Here is a 19369-nt window from a genome sequence, read left to right as displayed (position 1 = left end):
TCAAATGCTATCCTGTTCATCGAGGATCACTTTAAATCCCTCTGTAAAGCCTACCTAACTGCCCTCAGCTCTATTGCTCATAATTTTCTCTGAATGTAGGTAGCACTGCATTCTCCTGAAACATTTAGACTGTAATTCCGTGTTTTAATTATTTCTATAAATGCTAGCCTGTATGATCCTGGATGTAGGGACCATTATTTATACAGTTCTTGCCTTCTGCAGTCTCAGGCACTACAGGGTGATAACAACTAAAAGAGTAATAAGGAGGGACTTCCCTGGTGGTCCAGTGGTTAAGACTCGGTGCTTCCACTGCAGGGGTTCGAGTTTGATCCCTGGTCGGGGAACTAAGATCCCACATGCTGCATGGTGCAGCCAAAAAAAAGCATTAAGGAGATGAAGGTTATTGCCCTGATCTGGTATTGAGGAGTCTCATACAAGCTCTCTGATACCCATCCTCTGTTTTTTATAGGTAAACAGTGCTATGTAAATGCAAGGTCATCAAACACCTTGAAGAGCGTTAGCTTATAATTCATAGGCTAGCAGATGTCCATCAGGAAGATGAAAATAGGATGTGCACCTTGGTGCTTCCGATAGTCCACTCTGATGACATTTCATTTTTATAAACCTTAGGACAGTACCAAGCTATAAAATAAGTATAAATGTTGACTTTCAATAAAGAAATTGTGACTGATTACAGTACATGGGTTACCAACAATGGATGCCAGAGGGCAGTAATAAAATATAAGTCTTGTGGCTTCCCTGGTGGTGCAGTGGTTGAGAGTCCGTCTGCTGATGCAGGGGATGCGGGTTTGTGCCCCGGTCCGGGAAGATCCCACATGCTGCGGAGCGGCTGGGCCCGTGAGCCATGGCTGCTGAGCCTGCATATCCGGAGCCTGTGCTCCGCAACGGGAGAGGCCACAACAGTGAGAGGCCCGCGTACCGCAAAAAAATAAAAAATAAAAATTAAAAAAAATTATATATATATATATGTAAGTCTATATACAGTTTCACTTATAAATTTAGGTGAAGAAATTAATATGCCATGCTGGTACTGCACTGGTACAGTGAGGCAACTACAGTTAAGGGGAAAGTGAATATAGAGCACAGGTGCTTAAAGCAATGCATAAAAGCAGCAGAGGTCAAATCAAATAATTCAACAAATGTTTATCTAACATTTTATCAACAAGAAATCTAAAGTAAGTGAGTTTCCTTTCAGTAAATTTTCATAACTTGATGCACCACAAAATGCTGACACAACTTTTGACTTACATATTATATCACGTAAAACAGTTTGCAGGCTCTTTTTTATTCTAATTCTTTAAATATTAACATCAGCAGATACTAATATTATTATTCTGAACCTGGATTTGCATCATCTGAAGTATGGCTGATAGGCTAAATATGAGGATAGGAAAAAATAAAAAGAGCACTTCCTAGGTGAAAACTACCTTCTTTTATACCCCAAATTGGTGAAAAATGCTTGATCCTATCAGCGCTGTATTTAGAGAAATAGGGAGGAATGGGAGAAAGGTTAAGCTTCCCCCAACCTGCAAAAGAAAACAAAAAATGCCCAGCAACTGAAAGCATCTTGAAAACCACTTAGTAATACAGAAACTTACATTTTAACAAAAGCAGGAATAACGTTGATTCACAATTCTCCTTAGTTGTGAACGCACCTAAAAACCTGTTTATAAAGCTGCAGATATAGTGGGAAAGTCTTTAAAAAGATCCCAGTAAAACATTCAGCAGATAACACAGAACACTTATAGTATTACTCATCATATTATTATTCAAAGCTCTTACTGTTTAACTATACAGATAGAGCACATCGCTACACATACTTTATTCGAAATTCAGCACCATGAAACCACTTCTCTAAGAGGTCAATACAATAATCTCTGATTGATCCAGGAACTCTGGCACTGAAAGCGTGCATAACACAAGGTAATGATGTCGTCACCGAGGGACGACAAGAATAGAACCCAAATCCCTTGACTCCCCAGCTTGTGTTTTCCACTAATTGTGCTCCTTTCTACTCATTCGGGAGCATCAAGTGTGAAGGGCTGGAAAAGGGAGTGGACACAGATGCGCCAGGGTCGCGAGGTAGAGACCGCCCTGAAGGTCCTCAGGAATCACTCTTGGGCACTTGCCTTTTGTTTCGGCTGAGGACGATGCAAGCGGCAGCAACCACCGACCCGTGGGACCAAGAACTGGAACTAGGTACTGCCCGTGGCGGTAACTGTCTCTTCCTCATTTTAGGCCTTTCCTCTTTCCACCGCTCCCTCGCGGCCAGCCCTAACGTGCTCTCCCCCAAGCTCAGCTCCGCTCTGCACTGGAGTCCCCGCTGTCTCCTAACAAGATGCGGCCACGCTGCATCCGTCCTCCACCTGGCCCCGCGTCCAGTCCTTAGGAGGGGTGTTGTGTGTGTGTGCGCGTGTTTGGTGGGGGAGGGTTTCTAGCGCCACAAGAGCTTGCCCTAGAAAATGAGCGCTAATCAAGCGTCAGAAATGGGCTTCAACTGTTAGCAACTTTAGAGATGGGAACGGGGGCAGATAGCCGTCAGCTCTGCCTGTGTCTATGCAGCTTGTCACGACAAAGCAAAAAGGAGACCATATACACAGAGCCTTTCTCTCTAGCTGGGAGCTTCATACAGCTCAACCATCCCCCGGGCAACCTCCCGCTGGAGGACGCCTTCTAGAGCGCGCGTGTTTACACTTTTCCTGGATCGGGGGGACGGCGACCGTAGCTCCCGGACTCTGGGGGATTCCAAACCGTTACTCCGCCCGCCGAGGTGGGGCCAACCCAACGGCCGAGCCTGCGCAGTGTGCCTTGCAGGCTCCAGGGTCCCGGCGCACTACAAGTCCCAGAAGGCAATGCTCCTCGGGGCCGGCAGCCGCCTTACCTGCTGCGAGCTTAGTCCTATGGATACTACCGGCTTTCCCCCTCCCCCGGTTCCCGTCGGTCTCCTCTCCACAGTTAAAGGCTACTTCCTTTGGAAGCACATTTAGAGGAAGCCTTAGCAGCCTCCACATTGAAACTCTCCGCGTACTCGTTCTTTCTTTCTCTGCTCGAATTATGCCTGACTCCCTCACCGGAGTCGGCTAGCGTACGCGAGACAAGGAAGCCTTGGGAGGCCACAACCCGGGAAAGCTGGTTACACTTCCGCCTCCCAGGCTCCGGAAGGTATCGCGCACGCGCTCCCTGCGACTCCGGCGCGGTTGACTTCCGCTCCCACTGTGCCCTGCGAGCCGAATCATGGATCACACTGGTAAGGAGGCGGAGGCAGTGGGGGTCCTGGTTCCATGCCCCCTGGCCGGCCTGGGACTGGTCGCCCAGCGAGCTTAGAGGGTTTACGCTCGCCCTACACCATTGGGTTGTGGCGGCGAGAAAGAGATCTCACAGACCCCTCCGCGTGTCCGACCAGGGCCTGCTACTTCCTGGCCTACCCTCCGGTGTGGTACCTACAGCCTCGGTGCCGGCAACAGCCGTTCCTTCTCTGCTTCTGCCGGTCTCCGAGCAGGGACGGCGGGCGGCGCGGGCTTCGCGGGGAGGAGAGAGCGCCGGCTCTTTTTTTCCTCATTTTGGGTCCTCTGCCCTACGTTATGGGGACTGGCGGGTAGATTCCAGTCTCGGAGTCGGGGAAGCCTCATTACGCTGGGAGTCGATGCGCGAGAGTGGGTTGGAGACTTCCTGCTGTCTCAGTCAGCTTTGGGCGGGTGCTGCGGTGGTCATCTCCTGTCGTTTTTGTCTCTCCGGTCTTTCATGGACTAGAGGTGGGAGAAGGGAGTCAGATATGGTTTTCGGAATCATACTGGGAGCAGCTTTTCTGCTTAAGCCCAAAGCATGCCCCGCGCTTCGGCTGTGGTCCTTAATCATCAATCTTGAGCTTAAAATCAAGATAGTCTCATTTCTTTCTCCAAGTAAGAATGGCTTCACTCTTTGTTATGTGTTTTTTGGCTTTTGCTTTCTTGTGGTTTTTGGATATTGAATGAGTGTATTTGGAGTTAGATACTGCTCCGTTCAGTTCTATCAGCCATATTACAAGTAGGGGGAAAAAGGCTTTTTCCAGTATTAAGTATTGTTTAGGATTCCTCAGTCATCAACTGTCTACTTAATTGCATATATATATGTATACACATATATATATAAATACGTTATGTGTGTATGTATACACACATATAGATATATATACACACTCTTCTAGGCTTGGAAATGGAATGGTAAAGAAGACGGACTGAGTCCCTCTCCACTTGGAGGTTACGTTCTATTGGAAAAGACAATAAACAAGTTTTTAAAAATACTTAAATGTTTACAGATTATGATGAGTGCTTTGAAGAGGGTAAACGGGTGCTCTGGTAAAGACTATTAGGAGTAAGCTTCAGAGAGGGTGGTCAGGGAAGGTCTTTCTGGAAAAGTAACATTTGTAAGCTGAGATCTGATGGATGAGAGGAATCCAGCGTGGAATAAATCACGAGGAAAGCATTTAGAGCAACTACAAAGACTCTGAAGGAGGAAAGTTTAGAGAAGACCAGTCAGCTGCACCTAGTTAACTAGAGGGAAAGAACCGGAAGATGGAAAGGAAGGCAGGAGTCAGGTCGTGCAAGACTTTGAAGTCCATGGTAAAGATTTGAATGTTATTTTAAGTGCAATATGAAGCCATTGAACAGAAGTAGAGGAGGAACATAATCTCTTTTTAAAAACATAATAGGTTTTATGGAGAATGGTGTAAGAGAAGGCAAGAATAATAGAAGAAAACTTAGGAGGTGATTGCAATAGATCAGAAGGGAAGCTTGGCTTAGTGAAGGTGGCTGGTTTAGTGAAAAAGGGAGTGGGCAGATTCAGTGAATCTTTTGGTGATAGAACTCAAACAGGCACTGGTGGATTGGTTTGGAAGCATGTGAGAGAAAGGAAAGGGTTCTAGTTTGAGTGGTGTCCATTACTGGAAGACTTGGGAGAAAAACACTTTTTTTTAAGGAGCAGAGGTGAGAAATGGGAATTTGGGAACAAGATTTTGGACTGCTCAGTAAGAGATGTGTGTTGAGACATACAAGGGGAGATGTCAAGTGGAGATCAGAGGGAAGTTTGATTGGGACTTAGTACCACAAATGACTTAAGGCAGAAGAGAAGAGGGCCTAGAGCCAGGCTCTAAGGAACTCTAGTGTTTGGAAATTTTATAGAATTGAAAATCTGGGATCTTGGTGTTAGGGTAGCAAACATGCCACGTCAGCAAATGTTTTTCATTTGAGCATCTTACTGGAATTTTGGGAGTCAAGCAGCTTCCACAGTTTAGAGAATGTTATGTTAGGAAATTGTAATGTGGGTGGGTGTGTATCTCCATATTTATTATCCTAGTTCTCTAAGTTAAAAGTTTGCCTAAGTAAGTAAAAGTCATCTGAACATGAAAATATTCACTAATGAACCGACCACTTAAAAAATTAGTTCCTGCTCAGATATCCCTGCTTAACACCAGCTTCTGTTTTGTTCTTTTAGTTAATTTCATTATACGGCAGTGTCCTTAGTGTTTCATATCAGGAAATGGTATAAAATGCTGTACATTGATTGTGATTACAAAAGATTCTGATTTTCATGAAATTCATAAATGTGAATTCGGTAATTATTTGAATCACAAATAAAATCATTGGCAAGTGAGGAAATGCCAGTTAGCCAGTGAATTGAAGACATTATGACAGGATAGGCATCTCAAAAGGATGTTTCTAATATCAAAGGATTAATAGAGGCCCTTGGGGAAATTGATGAAACCCTCTAATGTTATGCAAAAATGACTGGTTTTGTAATCTTGCTGAAAAAGTCAGTCATAAAATAAAGGCTATCCTGTGGTGTTTTTATAATAGAATTTTGCTGGAAAAATTACTCCAGGAAACTCCTACTTAACACTTGATTCGTTCTTTGGCTATTCTAAGAATTAGCACTTAGTTGTAACTATAACCTAAATTTTGTAAAAATATTTCTTGGTTCCTTTAATTCAAGATAAAATTCTACACAAATCTTTTAAAAACCTATATAATATAATATAAAAGTGTTATGCCTTTTTAAAGTGGATTTCACTTTATATGGCCAGTTCTATCCTTAATTCTCACTTTGTGTAATATCTAAAGACTTTTGTTGTTAGGGCTTTATGTTTGTAGTTGTCTTATTCAGAAGGAAATTATGCTGTATGTTCTGATTCTTAATAAAACCCCCAAAACCCTAAGACAAACCCAGAGTGATGTCACTATTAACCGCTGTACTTTGCTTATGAACTTGCAGGCTGAGGCAGGCTGCAAGGTGTTAGAGGGCAGCAGGCTCTGGAAAGCCATAATAGGCTAAACAAGCCACAGTAGTGACCACAGGTGTCCAGGGTGGTGTGAAAAGGACTTGTAGTAATGAAATGTTGGTATTTTGATCATTCATCAAGGTGAAACCGTTAAGAGTCCTTTTACTATCTGAAGGACAGCACTGAACTGTTTACAACACTTGCTTTTTTTAGTTCAGTGGAAAATCAGGAATATACCTATTGAGCAAAAAAAAAAAAATTCGTTCTGTCTTATCTGTCTTTTTGCTATTACATCGCTTGTAGGTATTTTTACATAAATAAGCAACTAGAGTGAAAGCAGATGAAATACATTATTCAAATTGTTAATACATTTTGTGAAGTGTTGAGAGTTGATCAAGTTGGATTTATCCTAACTTTAACTATCCATGTAATCCCTTTTCCATGAATTGTCTTTTTTGAGGGTTAGCTATTATGAAAGTAATAATAGAAAGTAGACTGAAAGATATTTAAATTAATAATTAAGGACCGATTTTGAATTTTGTTCTATCCTTCAGAAAGAGTGCAAATCGATGTGAGTTCAACATGTGTCTGTAATTCTAGTACCCTTGGAGATCATTAGTACTAATTAGGATAACTACTTCCAAATTTGGCTTTACTGAATTTAATGTGGACAGTTTGGCTGTCACTCTTGATTGCACTGTCTAATGCAGTGAGAATTACACAGCCTTGTTCACTAATTGACATGTTTAAAACATTACTATTTAAAAAAATTATTTGCGTTTCCTATTTTAGGGCATTTCCCTTTCTGTCTTTAGTAGGTAAAGGTAAATATTTTCTGGATTGTAATATCTTGTCATGGACTTGAAGAAAAGGTGGCTTTTAACCTTCAAGTAGAGTCAGTTCTATGAAATAATGCTCCTATTACTCATGGGATATGAGTGAATTTAAATCATAAGCTAGTAACAGGCAGGGATGTAGAAAGTTTCAGTTATTTAGGCCAAGTACAGAAAACTTGCATCCTCCTCAACTATAATTTTCCATTACAGTGCTGACCAAGAATAACACAGTCACATGTGTACATCTAGAAATGTTATAGCACAAGTACATTAGTGCGTGTTTTTACTACTAAAGGGTGCAATAATTTTTACTATATTCCTGAATGCTTTTTAGAAAAACAACTTTACACTTAAGAGAATAATCACATCCCTAAAACTAACTTCATTTTCAATGCATTATTTATTTAATTTTACCATTGTCAGTGTTAGTTTTGTGTTTCCAGTATTATTGATTGTCCTGATATCGATGCAGATTACTAAATTTACTGAGTGCCTACTTTGCATACTTGATGGAGATAGTGATGGTTTTCTTTCTTTTTGTTCTTCTTCCTTTACTTTTCTTTTTCTTTTTTTAAAAAACCTCTTATAGTTCTAAGACAGAGGTTCTTATCTTAGGCTCATGAAGGGTTTTACATTTCTGTAAATCCCTCTGGAAAAATGCAAAATTTTTTTGTCCATTTTTTTAGGGAGAGGTTCTGTAACTTTTGTCAACTCTTTAAAGGTTCCATATCTCAAAAAGCATTGCTTTAAGGGTTTGTCCAAAATAGAGAAAATTAGTACTTGAACTTATATAGCATAGTATTTAAAATCAGAAACCAGATATTCAGCCCTTGATAATAATGTTGGGTATGTTGCTTTAATACCTGTGGCAGAATAATCTTCAAAAAGAAAAACTAAAAGAAATTGCAACTTTTTTTCTAACATAGACAATGAGTTACAAGGCACTAATAGTTCTGGATCATTGGGTGGTCTTGATGTTCGAAGACGAATTCCTATAAAGCTCATCTCCAAACAAGGGAACAAAGCCAAAGCTTCACCTCGAACTCCAAGGACTATAAACAGGATGCCTGCAAAGGCTCCAGCTGGTGATGAAGGTAATTTGTTTAAACTAATAGGTCCAAAAGTCCTTCTTTTAGATCTGATTCCACCAAATAAGCCATGTGATTTTATTTACCTTTAGTCACCTCTTTTTTTTATTTTTATACTCTCTTCCTTCTTCAGTCTTTGACTTCTCATTTTGGCATATTTTACTTTTCTCTCCCTTTATAAATATTTTTGGTTTATTTTCTTGTTGAAAGTAACACTGCCTATTGTTTACAAAAAATCTAAACAGTATTGCAGAAAACATAAAAGTAAAATTGTCCCTCTCCCCCCATAATTATTCTCTTCACAAATAATCCCTGGTATGACTTTTTCATAGTTACTTTATAACTGCCCTTTTTTCATGCAAGATGCATGTGAGATTTTGCCTTCTCGGTACATACAGTTGTATCTCATTTAAGAGAATAGGTTTAGGTATTTCACTTACGGACATACCATAATTTATTTAACAATTTTTCTAATTTTTTGCTGTTAAAAACAATTTTGTAGTAAATATCCTTGTATATGTACCTTAGTATGTATATTTTGTAGAATTTAAACTTTGCATGAATTTGGGCATCTTAGAGCTTGGTGGATTTTAGAATTTGTACATTTCAGAATTTGACAGATGTTGCCAAATGGCCCTTTAAAAATAGTACATCACTTTATACTCCCACACCAATATTGGTACTATTAACCTTTACAAATTTTTGTTCTGATACACATTTCTTTAATTACGAGTGGGGTTGTATATCTTTTCATAGTACTGGTCATTTCTTTTGCCTAGGATCTACCTGTTCATTTCCTTTTCCCATTTTTTTTTCTGTTGTCTTTCTCTTGATTTTTATGAGTTCTTTCTTTGTAATTTAATACAGTTGTCATATATTGTATATATTCTCCATTTGTCTTTTGAGTTTTATATATAAAATTTTTACTGTAGAAAAGCTTGACGGTTCTATGTAGTCAGATATCCAGTCTTTTCTAGTGTGACTTCTGGGTTTTTTGTCATTGTTAGAAAGGCCTTTCCCCATTTCATGAGTATAAAACAGTTTTCCCATCTTACCCTTTAGTACAGGGTCAGCAAACTATGGCCTATTGGCCAAATCCAGTCCTGTTTTTCTGTAAATAAACTTTTATTGGGACACACATCCATGCCCGTGGCTGCTTTTTTTTTTTTTTTTTTTGGCTGTACATGGACCTCTCACTGTTGTGGCCTCTCCCGTTGCGGAGCGCAGGCTCAGCGGCCATGGCTCACGGGCCCAGCGGCTCCACGGCATGTGGGATCTTCCTGGACCGGGGCACGAACCCGTGTCCCCTGCATCGGCAGGCGGACTCTTAACCACTGCGCCACCAGGGAAGCCCCTTGTTGCTGCTTTTCACACTATATTGGCATAGTTGAATAATTTCAGGTATGGCCTACAGAGCCTAAAATATTTACTTAACTGGCCTTTAAGCAGAAAAAGTTTGCTGACCCCTGCTTTGGAACTTTTATAGATATGTATTTGGTTATTAAAACAAAAAGCGGGTATGGGCTTGAAGTGGAAGGGAATGAAGAGATAACTGAGAGGAAAAGGATAGAAAGGGGATTTTAGCAGGGGATTTTAGCTTTTTTGCATTGTTGTACTGTTACACAAGAATTTATTTATATATTACTGTGTAGTTTTTAAAAAGTATTTAAAAACCAAAAAGGCCAAAGCGGGGGTACACTAGGTTATTGATAGAGCAGCAGCAGCTGGTATGTTATCTATACAAATATATATGTAGCTTAATGATGGGAGTACAAGTTGAACTACTCTGAAAAATGATAATGTGCTCCTAACTTGCTTGGCTGTTGTTCTGCTCAATAATTTTTTGAGTTTTTGATAAGTAGAAAAGTTAACTTTCCTTATTTTCAGTTTTAGATGACAGCAGCTTTTATAAGGTATAAATGGACCATATAAGAACCTAGGGTCACTCAGATGTAACTTATAAGAACTCTACATTTGTGTTGGAGGTAATTAGATAGCAGTACACTGGTATGTATGTCTGTATCAGGTTCAAAAAATTCTTGCATCTATGCGTGTGTGTCTGTCTCTGTTTGTGTCCGTGTGTCTGTATGCAGATGCTGTAATGTAGCCATGTGGGTAAAGTTAAGACTTATGTGCTTTGGCTACTCTGTTTACCAGTTCTAGGGCCAAAAGAGTCGTGAGAAGGCTGGCACCTTGGAAGGATAGATTTGTCTTCTCAGCTTTACTTTAGGTAATTGGATTCTACCTAGAATCCCCATAAGACTGTTTGCTGGTTTTCTTTTCTTTTGTATGAGATGAGAAGAGTGCCATCAACTTTTTAATTAGGTCAGAGAAATTGAAATTGAGCCCATTTGTTCTTCATATTGTTTTAAGTTTATTGATATTGATATATGCAGTGTAGGGGAGAATACTTGTAAGTAGATATGATATAAATTCTGCTGTTTGCGTGATTAACCAGAGAGAGGTTTCAGTGGAAAGGATGAAGTATGAATATGTTGGATGTTTCTAAAATCAGGCTCAGTTTAAAGCTGAAGAAGAGGATACCTAATTTACTAAGTCGTAAGAAGAAAGTCTGCAGAATTCTTCATGTTTTCACTAATCCTTTGGCAATAGTATCAGTTGCTTACAGCATAATACCACTTTTATAGATAGATAAGAATAAATGGTGATAAGTATATTTTATTTGTGTAATAATCATGATGATAATTAGTAGTTTTATACTAGAAATAGTTTGGTGAATTAATAAGAGCACTTGAATGGGAATGAAGAGATCTGAGATCTTTTCCTAGCTCTGCCACTGATCTTCTCTGTGTTGAGTTATTATGATCTCCAGTACTGCAATATTCTCAGTCATGAGAGTTGGACTACATGATTTCCAAGATCATTTCTAGATGGTGCTTTAAACTAGACTTGATTATCTTGTTCTTAGAAGAGCTTTGAAAGGTGTCAGTGAATAGGTCTATTTGGCCATGTACATGTACTTCCAAAATGAAATTGAGATGTGAAAAGTTAATAGGTAACACTTTCTTCTCTCAGAAGGATTTGATTATAATGAAGAAGAACGGTATGACTGTAAAGGGGGCGAACTGTTTGGAAATCAGCGAAGATTTCCTGGACACCTTTTTTGGGACTTTCAGGTATAACTAAAAATAAAAAATTTTATTAGAACAATAAAATATTTTAAATACTGTATTAGAACAATTCAGACTACGTAAAGAATGGTATGAACTTTTATTATAGTTTTATCTTTCAGTACTCACAAATCATTTGTTTATTAATGCCCTATTTCACTGTTTCCAAAAATAATCTGAAGTAATTTTTAGTAAAGTCAAGTAAAATCAATAACCATTAACACTGTTTAAGGGAATAAACCCCCAAGACTGATGGTGGCCCAACTAATGTGGCATATGTGGGGATTATACCAAGAAACCTTCATTTCTAATTGTTTTAATAACTTTTATAAAATACTAACCAATTCATTGTGTAAATTATGGACGTAAGTTTTAGAAATGCTTAAGGAAAATTTAATTATATCATTTCAACAGATAAACATCTTAGGTGAAAAGGATGATACACCAGTTCATTTCTGTGACAAATGTGGATTGCCTATTAAAATCTATGGGCGAATGGTAAGTATAAGTTAAATTCTGTTTTTGTAAATTAAATATTTGTGTAGAGGTAGGAATTTGAAATTTAAGTAGATAGATTTATTACTGTTTAGTGATTAAATTTATAACATTTTAAATAAGTATAAAATAGCTAGGGGAAATTTGGGAATAATATTCATTTAATAGAATTATCTTGACAAATTCTTTAATTGCTTGTAAAATATTAATTACGGAAACTAATTCTGAAAACTAAATAATTTCCTTGGACTGTTTGATACCTGTTAGTTTACATTAATTCTAGTTTATTAGGGAAAAATTTTTATTTTTTCCCTTGTTCACAGAATAAAATCAGTTATTCATTTCTGAAGGCTATAATTTTTAATATAAAACTGAATTAATAAAGATTATTTATGATTTCTGAGAATTGAATTCTAAACATTAAAAAAAAAATGCAGCCCTAACTGTAATTTAATAGTAATTTTGACGTATAAAAAGATAGTTTTAGGGCTTTCCTGGTGGCGCAGTGTTTGAGAGTCCGCCTGCTGATGCAGGGGACACGGGTTCGTGCCCCGGTCCGGGAGGATCCCACCTGTCACGGAGCTTCTGGGCCCGTGAGCCATGGCCGCTGAGCCTGCGCATCCGGAGCCTGTGCTCCACAACGGGAGAGGCCACAACAGTGAGAGACCTGCGTAGCACAAAAAAAAGATAGTTTTACATTTTTGTTGGAAAAAAATTTGAATTCAGTGATACATCTGTGATGGTGGAGGGTGTGGATTATGCACTGTTGCTTTGCTATATAACACAGCTAAATAATGGTAATGGCCTGTCAGTTTTAAAATGGTATAACATCATTTTACTGTGTCCTTCTGATTTATTTTTAAATATTTGTAAGTGTATTAAGACTACCAGGGAAGAAGGCTACTTATATTACATTAGAAGATATTTGTTCTTTTCCTGCCTAGGAATACTTTCAGGAGATACAGGATTAGTTAAAACATTATGCAGTATTCTTCAGGAGCTTTTAACCTGTAGGGACCATGAATGTGTAAGCAAATATGCATGTATATGTTTTTTGAGGAAAGGGCCAAAGTTTTCATCACATTCTCACAAAGAGCTTTGTGACTGAAAAAGGTTAACTGTTGCTTTTATGTAATTGGTACTTAATAAATGTTCATTTTAACCAAACAGTTCTCAAGTGCCTTCTATATCTAGGTCACTGTGCTTACTGTGTTTTTTTTTTTTATGGAAGTATTTTAATTTGTTCTAGTATGCTTAACTGTAACATGTCTCTGTTCACAGATTCCATGCAAGCATGTTTTTTGCTATGACTGTGCTATTTTACACGAAAAAAAGGGAGATAAGATGTGTCCAGGGTAAGATCATCATTAAATTTTTAAATAATAAAGTTTGTGATATAATGATTTATAATCTAGGTTAAAGGTCAGGGTGTGCTATAGACCGGTGGCCGGATATCAAATATGTAGACATGGCTCATGTTTCTCTTTGAGCCTAGAGTTGGCCTTAGCCTTCTCCTTAAGATAGGGCTAATTAGCTATTATCAATCAATTCAAATTGGCCAAAATACGAGTATATTTGCCATCAAAAGTTAGCGTTATATAAACCCAAAGTAGTTATTTTCTTGTTTTAATGGGACGCTAGAGAGGTAGTATCACGTAGTGATCGAGAGCAAAGACTCTTGAATTAGAATTCCTGTATTCAAATCTCTATTCTCTTATTTATTAGCTGTGTGACATAGGTGATTTCTTCATCTGTAAAATAGAGCTAATAACAGTACTTACCTCCCTGGGTTATTATTAGAAGTAAGTGAGTTAATACATATATAGTACGTAGCATATAGCAAGTACTATGTAAGTATAAACTCTTATTTATTACCTTCAAATCTGATTATTATGTCTTGAGTGTATCTTGAACACCATCATGTTCTAAGATAGACTCAGACAAGTTATGACAATCTAGAGTGTTGGTTGATAGTGATCTATTTGGGGATGGTCTTGAAGGATCCAGAATAAACTATGAATTTTTATATCAATTTAGAACCCCTGATAGAAGGTTTGAGGAAAGCTTTGAGAGAAACTTCTTTGGAACAACTGTAGGCTTCCTAGATTCCTTATAACCTGTCAGAACCTGTCCCAAGGGTTGTAGTATTAGTTGATAGCAAAGCTATGGACAATGGTAAGGGATAATTTTCTTTTATGGTGTAGGAAGATTGGCATCACTGAGAGAGGATGGATGATTCATTGACGAACCAGTGCCAACTAATTCTCTTGGCATATTTTTAATAGCCCTTTAAAGTCACAGATTATAAAATTTATAGTGTGAGTTTAAAGAGTATTTCCTTCCTAGAATTATAATTCAGAAGAGTTATGAAATTAAAAGCGCATATTCACTGTTGGCCTTATTTTCTGTAATGCCTGGTTTTCCAACACGGTGTACATCCACTATATAGTAAATTTGATTGCCTCATTGGGATAAGGGGTTTTGGATGTTGTACAACACCATGTAGAGGACATCAAAAGGTTTTCTCTTTTATGTAAGTGTTCTAATGTTAATATTTAAAAGGGAATTTAGTTTTCAGGCTGTTCAGTGTAACTCCAGTAAGCATCTCACTGGTTGGCCCTTAGGTATATTAGAGCATAAGCCTATTTGGATTAACAGACCCAGGTTAGAAAGTGAAGAAATGGCAATCCAAATTAATGTAAATACTATATACTAATGATTAAGCATCACCCAAAAGAAGTGCCTCACATCCCGTTACTGTGGAGATATTTCAGAGCTTACAGCAAGTTAGAAGCAAAAAATAAGAAGTGTGCCAAATGGCCACTAAAGGGATGCCTCCTAGTATCAAGAAGGAGTACCAGCCTTCAGTGAGGAAGGAAAAACAGACACCACTCAAAATCAAGAATATAGAGCCATGTAATATAGTGTCATATGACCTAACACACATATTCAATGATAACAGCTTATACATGTATAGTGCTTAACTAGTCATTAAGTCCTGTCATTTTCACTGTTTTGTTGATGTTACAGATACTCTTTTAAGTAGGGCGAAGTAGATACAAAAACATTGTGAGTTAGGTTAGATCTTTGAACCCCATTTTACACCCATTTTACAAATAAAGAAACAAAGTTTAAATGACTTCACCGAGATCTCAGAGCCAATAGTAGATCCCAGTTCCAATTCCTAGTTCAGTCCTCTTTCCGTTATTTCAAGAAGACTCTAAAGGCAAGAGTGGATTAAAAATAGTGAGTGAAGAATAGTTACAATTTGACCCTGACTCATTAAGAAAATATTGAGTTAAATTTAGTGGTTATAATTTAGAGAAGCAGGAGTGTGTAATACTTTGTAGTAGTAAATTTGTCTGACAGTTCAGAAAGACCCCTTGAAGGGACTCTTGGTGTTCAGGGTTTGAATTTAATTTGTTTATGTTGTTTAATGTTAAGAACCTTGATGATTAGGATGATCCTATTTATTTTTGTAGTTCTTACAGTTCTTCCACTTGGTGTCTTCCACTTAGTATTATTTGCGCAGAAAATAATACTCAATAAATACGGTACAAGTTTGAATTCCATGATTGCGACAGATCCTTTGGTTTGCCCTTCCTGGATTTTTCTTTGCAACTGGATGCAAAGCATAGAATTGTTTGAGAAAATCAGATAAATTCTAGGTCTTGGGAAGAAGAGATCTTTTCTTAAAACATACGCTGTTTGATAAACTTTGAATTTTTTTCTTAAGCGTTCTGATGTTGAAAGAAATGCTGTTGCTTAATAGGGAACAGACCACAAAGTGGAAAAGATTAAAGGTTCACTTGCAGTAACTATATCTTTTAATTGTGAACTTCTGTAGTATTTTCCATAACAAAATTTAAAACTAGTCATATCTTTGAAATTAAGTGCATTATTTTTATAGTCTGTTTTTAGTAAATCAAACTTTTTTCCCCTTCTAATTTAGCTGTAGTGATCCTGTGCAGCGAATTGAGCAGTGTACACGAGGTTCTCTCTTCATGTGTAGCATTGTTCAAGGGTGCAAGAGAACCTACTTGTCCCAGAGAGACTTACAGGCTCATATCAACCACCGCCATATGAGAGCTGGAAAACCTGTTACCCGTGCTTCACTTGAAAATGTTCATCCTCCTATTGCCCCACCACCAGCTGAAATCCCTGATCGTTTTATAATGCCGCCAGACAAGCACCATATGAGCCATATTCCGCCAAAGCAGCACATCATGATGCCACCACCTCCTTTGCAGCATGTGCCCCACGAGCACTATAATCAGCCACATGAGGATATTCGTGCTCCTCCAGCAGAATTGTCCATGGCTCCACCTCCACCTCGCTCGGTCAGTCAGGAAACCTTTCGTATTTCAACAAGAAAACACAGCAATTTAATAACTGTCCCTATTCAGGATGACTCAAATTCAGGTGCTAGAGAACCACCACCTCCTGCCCCAGCACCTGCTCACCATCATCCTGAATATCAGGGTCAACCAGTGGTCTCGCACCCTCATCATATTATGCCTCCACAGCAACATTACGCACCACCCCCACCTCCTCCACCACCAATAAGCCATCCAATGCCACATCCTCCCCAGGCCGCAGGTACTCCTCACCTGGTGTATAGCCAAGCTCCACCTCCACCAATGACCTCTGCTCCACCACCAATCACCCCTCCCCCTGGACATATTATGGCCCAGATGCCACCTTATATGAATCATCCTCCTCCAGGACCTCCCCCCCCTCAACATGGTGGTCCACCTGTAACTGCACCCCCTCCTCACCATTATAATCCTAACTCTTTACCCCAGTTCACTGAAGATCAAGGAACTCTGAGCCCTCCATTTACACAGCCAGGGGGAATGAGTCCTGGTATATGGCCTGCACCGAGAGGGCCGCCTCCTCCTCCACGAATGCAGGGTCCGCCTTCTCAAACCCCACTTCCTGGACCACATCATCCAGATCAGACAAGATATAGACCGTATTACCAATGATAATAGTATTTTGAACTGAAGATATGATGAGGAAACAAACTTATGTATAGTCAATCTTTTAATTAAGCTTTGACTGTTTGGGGAAGGGAAAGCACCTCTTACTGAGGTGGCTGTAAAACACTTAGGGTCTTGTCTCTTAAAATGGTTTTAAATCTTGACCTTAGGAGTGATTTCAAGTACTATACTGTAGTGCAGATAAGTGGCTCAGTTGAGCACAACTATATTTTAACAAACTTTCTTCCCCTAGTGTGGTAAATTGACCCAGAGGTGACCATTTGTAAAAAATTTGAAAGAAGTTTTTCGTCGTTCCACTTTCAAAAGTATTGCTTTTGTTAAACCCAATGTTTAGTTTTTCTTGTGATACATTTGTTAACCTGTGTAAAAGGATTAAATTTCAATATGGTTGTAAAAATGCTATTTTTATGTGAATTTAAGTGCAGCCACATAGTGTTTTTTAAACCATATGTTTTACCACTAATTTCCCAAAGTTATAATAAAATCCTAAAAGTAAAAATCTACTAGAATTTACTGCAAGGCACACTGTTAAATGGTAGAAAATGATTTCACATGTTAGGCACTGAAATTTTGAGGTATATTAGGTGTATAATGCACTTGACTTGGATGCCTTTTCATTTGTAGGCAGCCTCAGGAACACCAAAATACATTGGAATTCCAGTACTAAGAAATATTTATGTTTGTAATACTGAAAGGCAGTGTTCGTTACTTGGAAAGTTACGGCCAAAGTAATCAACTCTGTAGGCTCCAAGCTGTTGGGGATGCTGGCACCCATTAATGCTTTTTAACTGAATGGTTGGAATCATGTGATGCACCACAGATTAATCTTAAGTAACGTTATTTTATAGAACTGTTTAAATGGTGTGCTTTAGATGAAGTGTATTCCTCTCTACTCATTGTCTTAAACTAAATATTTAGGGCTGAATAGGCTTTATGTAATTCCTCATTTCTTGGTAGAATTTGATCCCGTGCTTAAGTGGGTTCTTGTTTATTGGGTTTTAAACTATAATTTGAATGCCATGGAGAAATTTGAATAATGTATTAATGAAGGACATTCTTGTAATCACATACTTGTGTTGCTCAGGTTTCATTACTGTGTGATAAGGTTTTTCCTCTAACTTGACATTTAAAAACTATTAATGATTTCCTGTTTCTTTTACTGGTTAAGCATCTAAAACGTGGAACGTTTTAGCTTGGAGTCAACAGTGAAGACTACCAGATGATTTTGTATTGGAGAAAAGAAAAGTAATCTAAATTGTGAATTTCAGTGCTTTATAAGGTGTCTTTGGAGTCAGCTTTTGCATTATAGGGGCTTCTTACAGTCCAGCTGAGATGACCACTTACAGTTTATACAGAACTCATATGTATAAATCAACACTCTTAGGATATTACTATATATCCTTTGAATAAACCCCTGTGAAGTACTTCCTCCCCCCAAAATGGTGCATAACATATAAACATGAAATGTGTAGTATGCAGATGCCATTTATTAAATAGTTAGTAGTGTATAAATTTAGAACATTTCTTTTTGACAAAGGGTGAACTGATTGCTAATTTACCATTTAATTCTGTCAGGAACAGGCAAAACAACTTCTCATCTTGGATAATCAGATGCAAAGTTATCTATGAACTTAGAGCTGAAGTTAGAAATAATTACAAATGGCCCTTTCAACCGTGACCAGCTGAAAATAACCAATACAATTTTTTTAAGTGAAAGTACGTGATTTTTCACACCTAGCAATTTGAGAGTCCAGTTGTTAATGCAATATTTCTAGAGAGAAATTGTTATCAGAAGCATGGGAGTGAAATAGTATGAAATGGTGGTGAGTGCATCTATCATATTACTGTAGGTACTTGGACTGTGCAAACTTGATTCCTTTTCATGGCCCTATTTAGGAGCTGTTAAAATACTCTTGTTGAAAATCCAGTACCATTTTTTGGTTTCATGTAATAGGAAATAGCCGAATTCACTTTAAAGCTTCTCAACTATTTATGAAGAGCTCACCTGTTTTAATGAAATTCACTAGAATTGAATGTGGCATGAAACCACTTAGCCTATGTATTGGACAAAAAAAATTAATATCATGATAAAATTCCACATGTTAAGAGAATTCTTGTAGGCTTTTAAAAAATGATTTCTTTTTGGTTAGGTTTAAGAAATATGTGTTATGCAGGAAGGCAGATCAGATGAAATGTGTTGTAACAGACAATTTTTTAAAATGGTGTCAGACTTGAATTCATCCAGTTATTGTTTGAATGAGGGTGGGTGGGTAGAAGGATAACAAAATTACTGTTAGTGTTTCTTTCCTTAAGGAAAAAGATGTGAATCCCAGCCTTATTTCAGGGAAGCCTTTGAAGCTATGATGGACATAAGTCTAAATTAAATGTATGTATATTTCATTATATTGCTCTTAAGACTACTGAGGTGGCAGTTTAATTCTTAAAAACAATAAAATGAAAGCATAAATACTATTTTGCCTAGATGAATTTTTACCTAATGATGACACATTTGGGAGATTGCAGAATTTTTCTTGTTCATACA

General features: G+C 38.1%; 1 protein-coding gene across 4 annotated transcripts; it reads left to right on the top strand.

Moving 5' to 3' along the window:
- Window positions 1–2022: 2022 nt before the first annotated feature.
- CBLL1 (Cbl proto-oncogene like 1) lies at window positions 2023–19299 on the top strand. 4 transcript variants are annotated; one of them, XM_067745924.1, is made up of 6 exons: window positions 2023–2220; window positions 8037–8204; window positions 11238–11335; window positions 11744–11827; window positions 13106–13179; window positions 15777–19299. In XM_067745924.1, exons 1-6 carry the CDS (start codon window positions 2172–2174, stop codon window positions 16810–16812), a joined length of 1509 nt encoding a protein of 502 aa, XP_067602025.1. In that variant the 5' UTR covers window positions 2023–2171; the 3' UTR covers window positions 16813–19299. The 4 variants fall into 4 exon arrangements, with proteins under 4 accessions (XP_067602025.1, XP_067602024.1, XP_067602027.1 ...); XM_067745923.1 differs by having other exon boundaries at window positions 2030–2220; window positions 11235–11335; XM_067745926.1 differs by lacking the exon at window positions 2023–2220 and adding an exon at window positions 2867–3268.
- The last annotated feature ends 70 nt before the right edge of the window (window positions 19300–19369 follow it).

The sequence above is a fragment of the Pseudorca crassidens genome, chromosome 8 (genome assembly GCF_039906515.1).
Source record: "Pseudorca crassidens isolate mPseCra1 chromosome 8, mPseCra1.hap1, whole genome shotgun sequence".
NCBI lineage: Eukaryota > Metazoa > Chordata > Mammalia > Artiodactyla > Delphinidae > Pseudorca > Pseudorca crassidens.
Note: the sequence above shows the minus strand (reverse complement) of the source record. Positions and strands in the feature narration are given on the sequence as shown.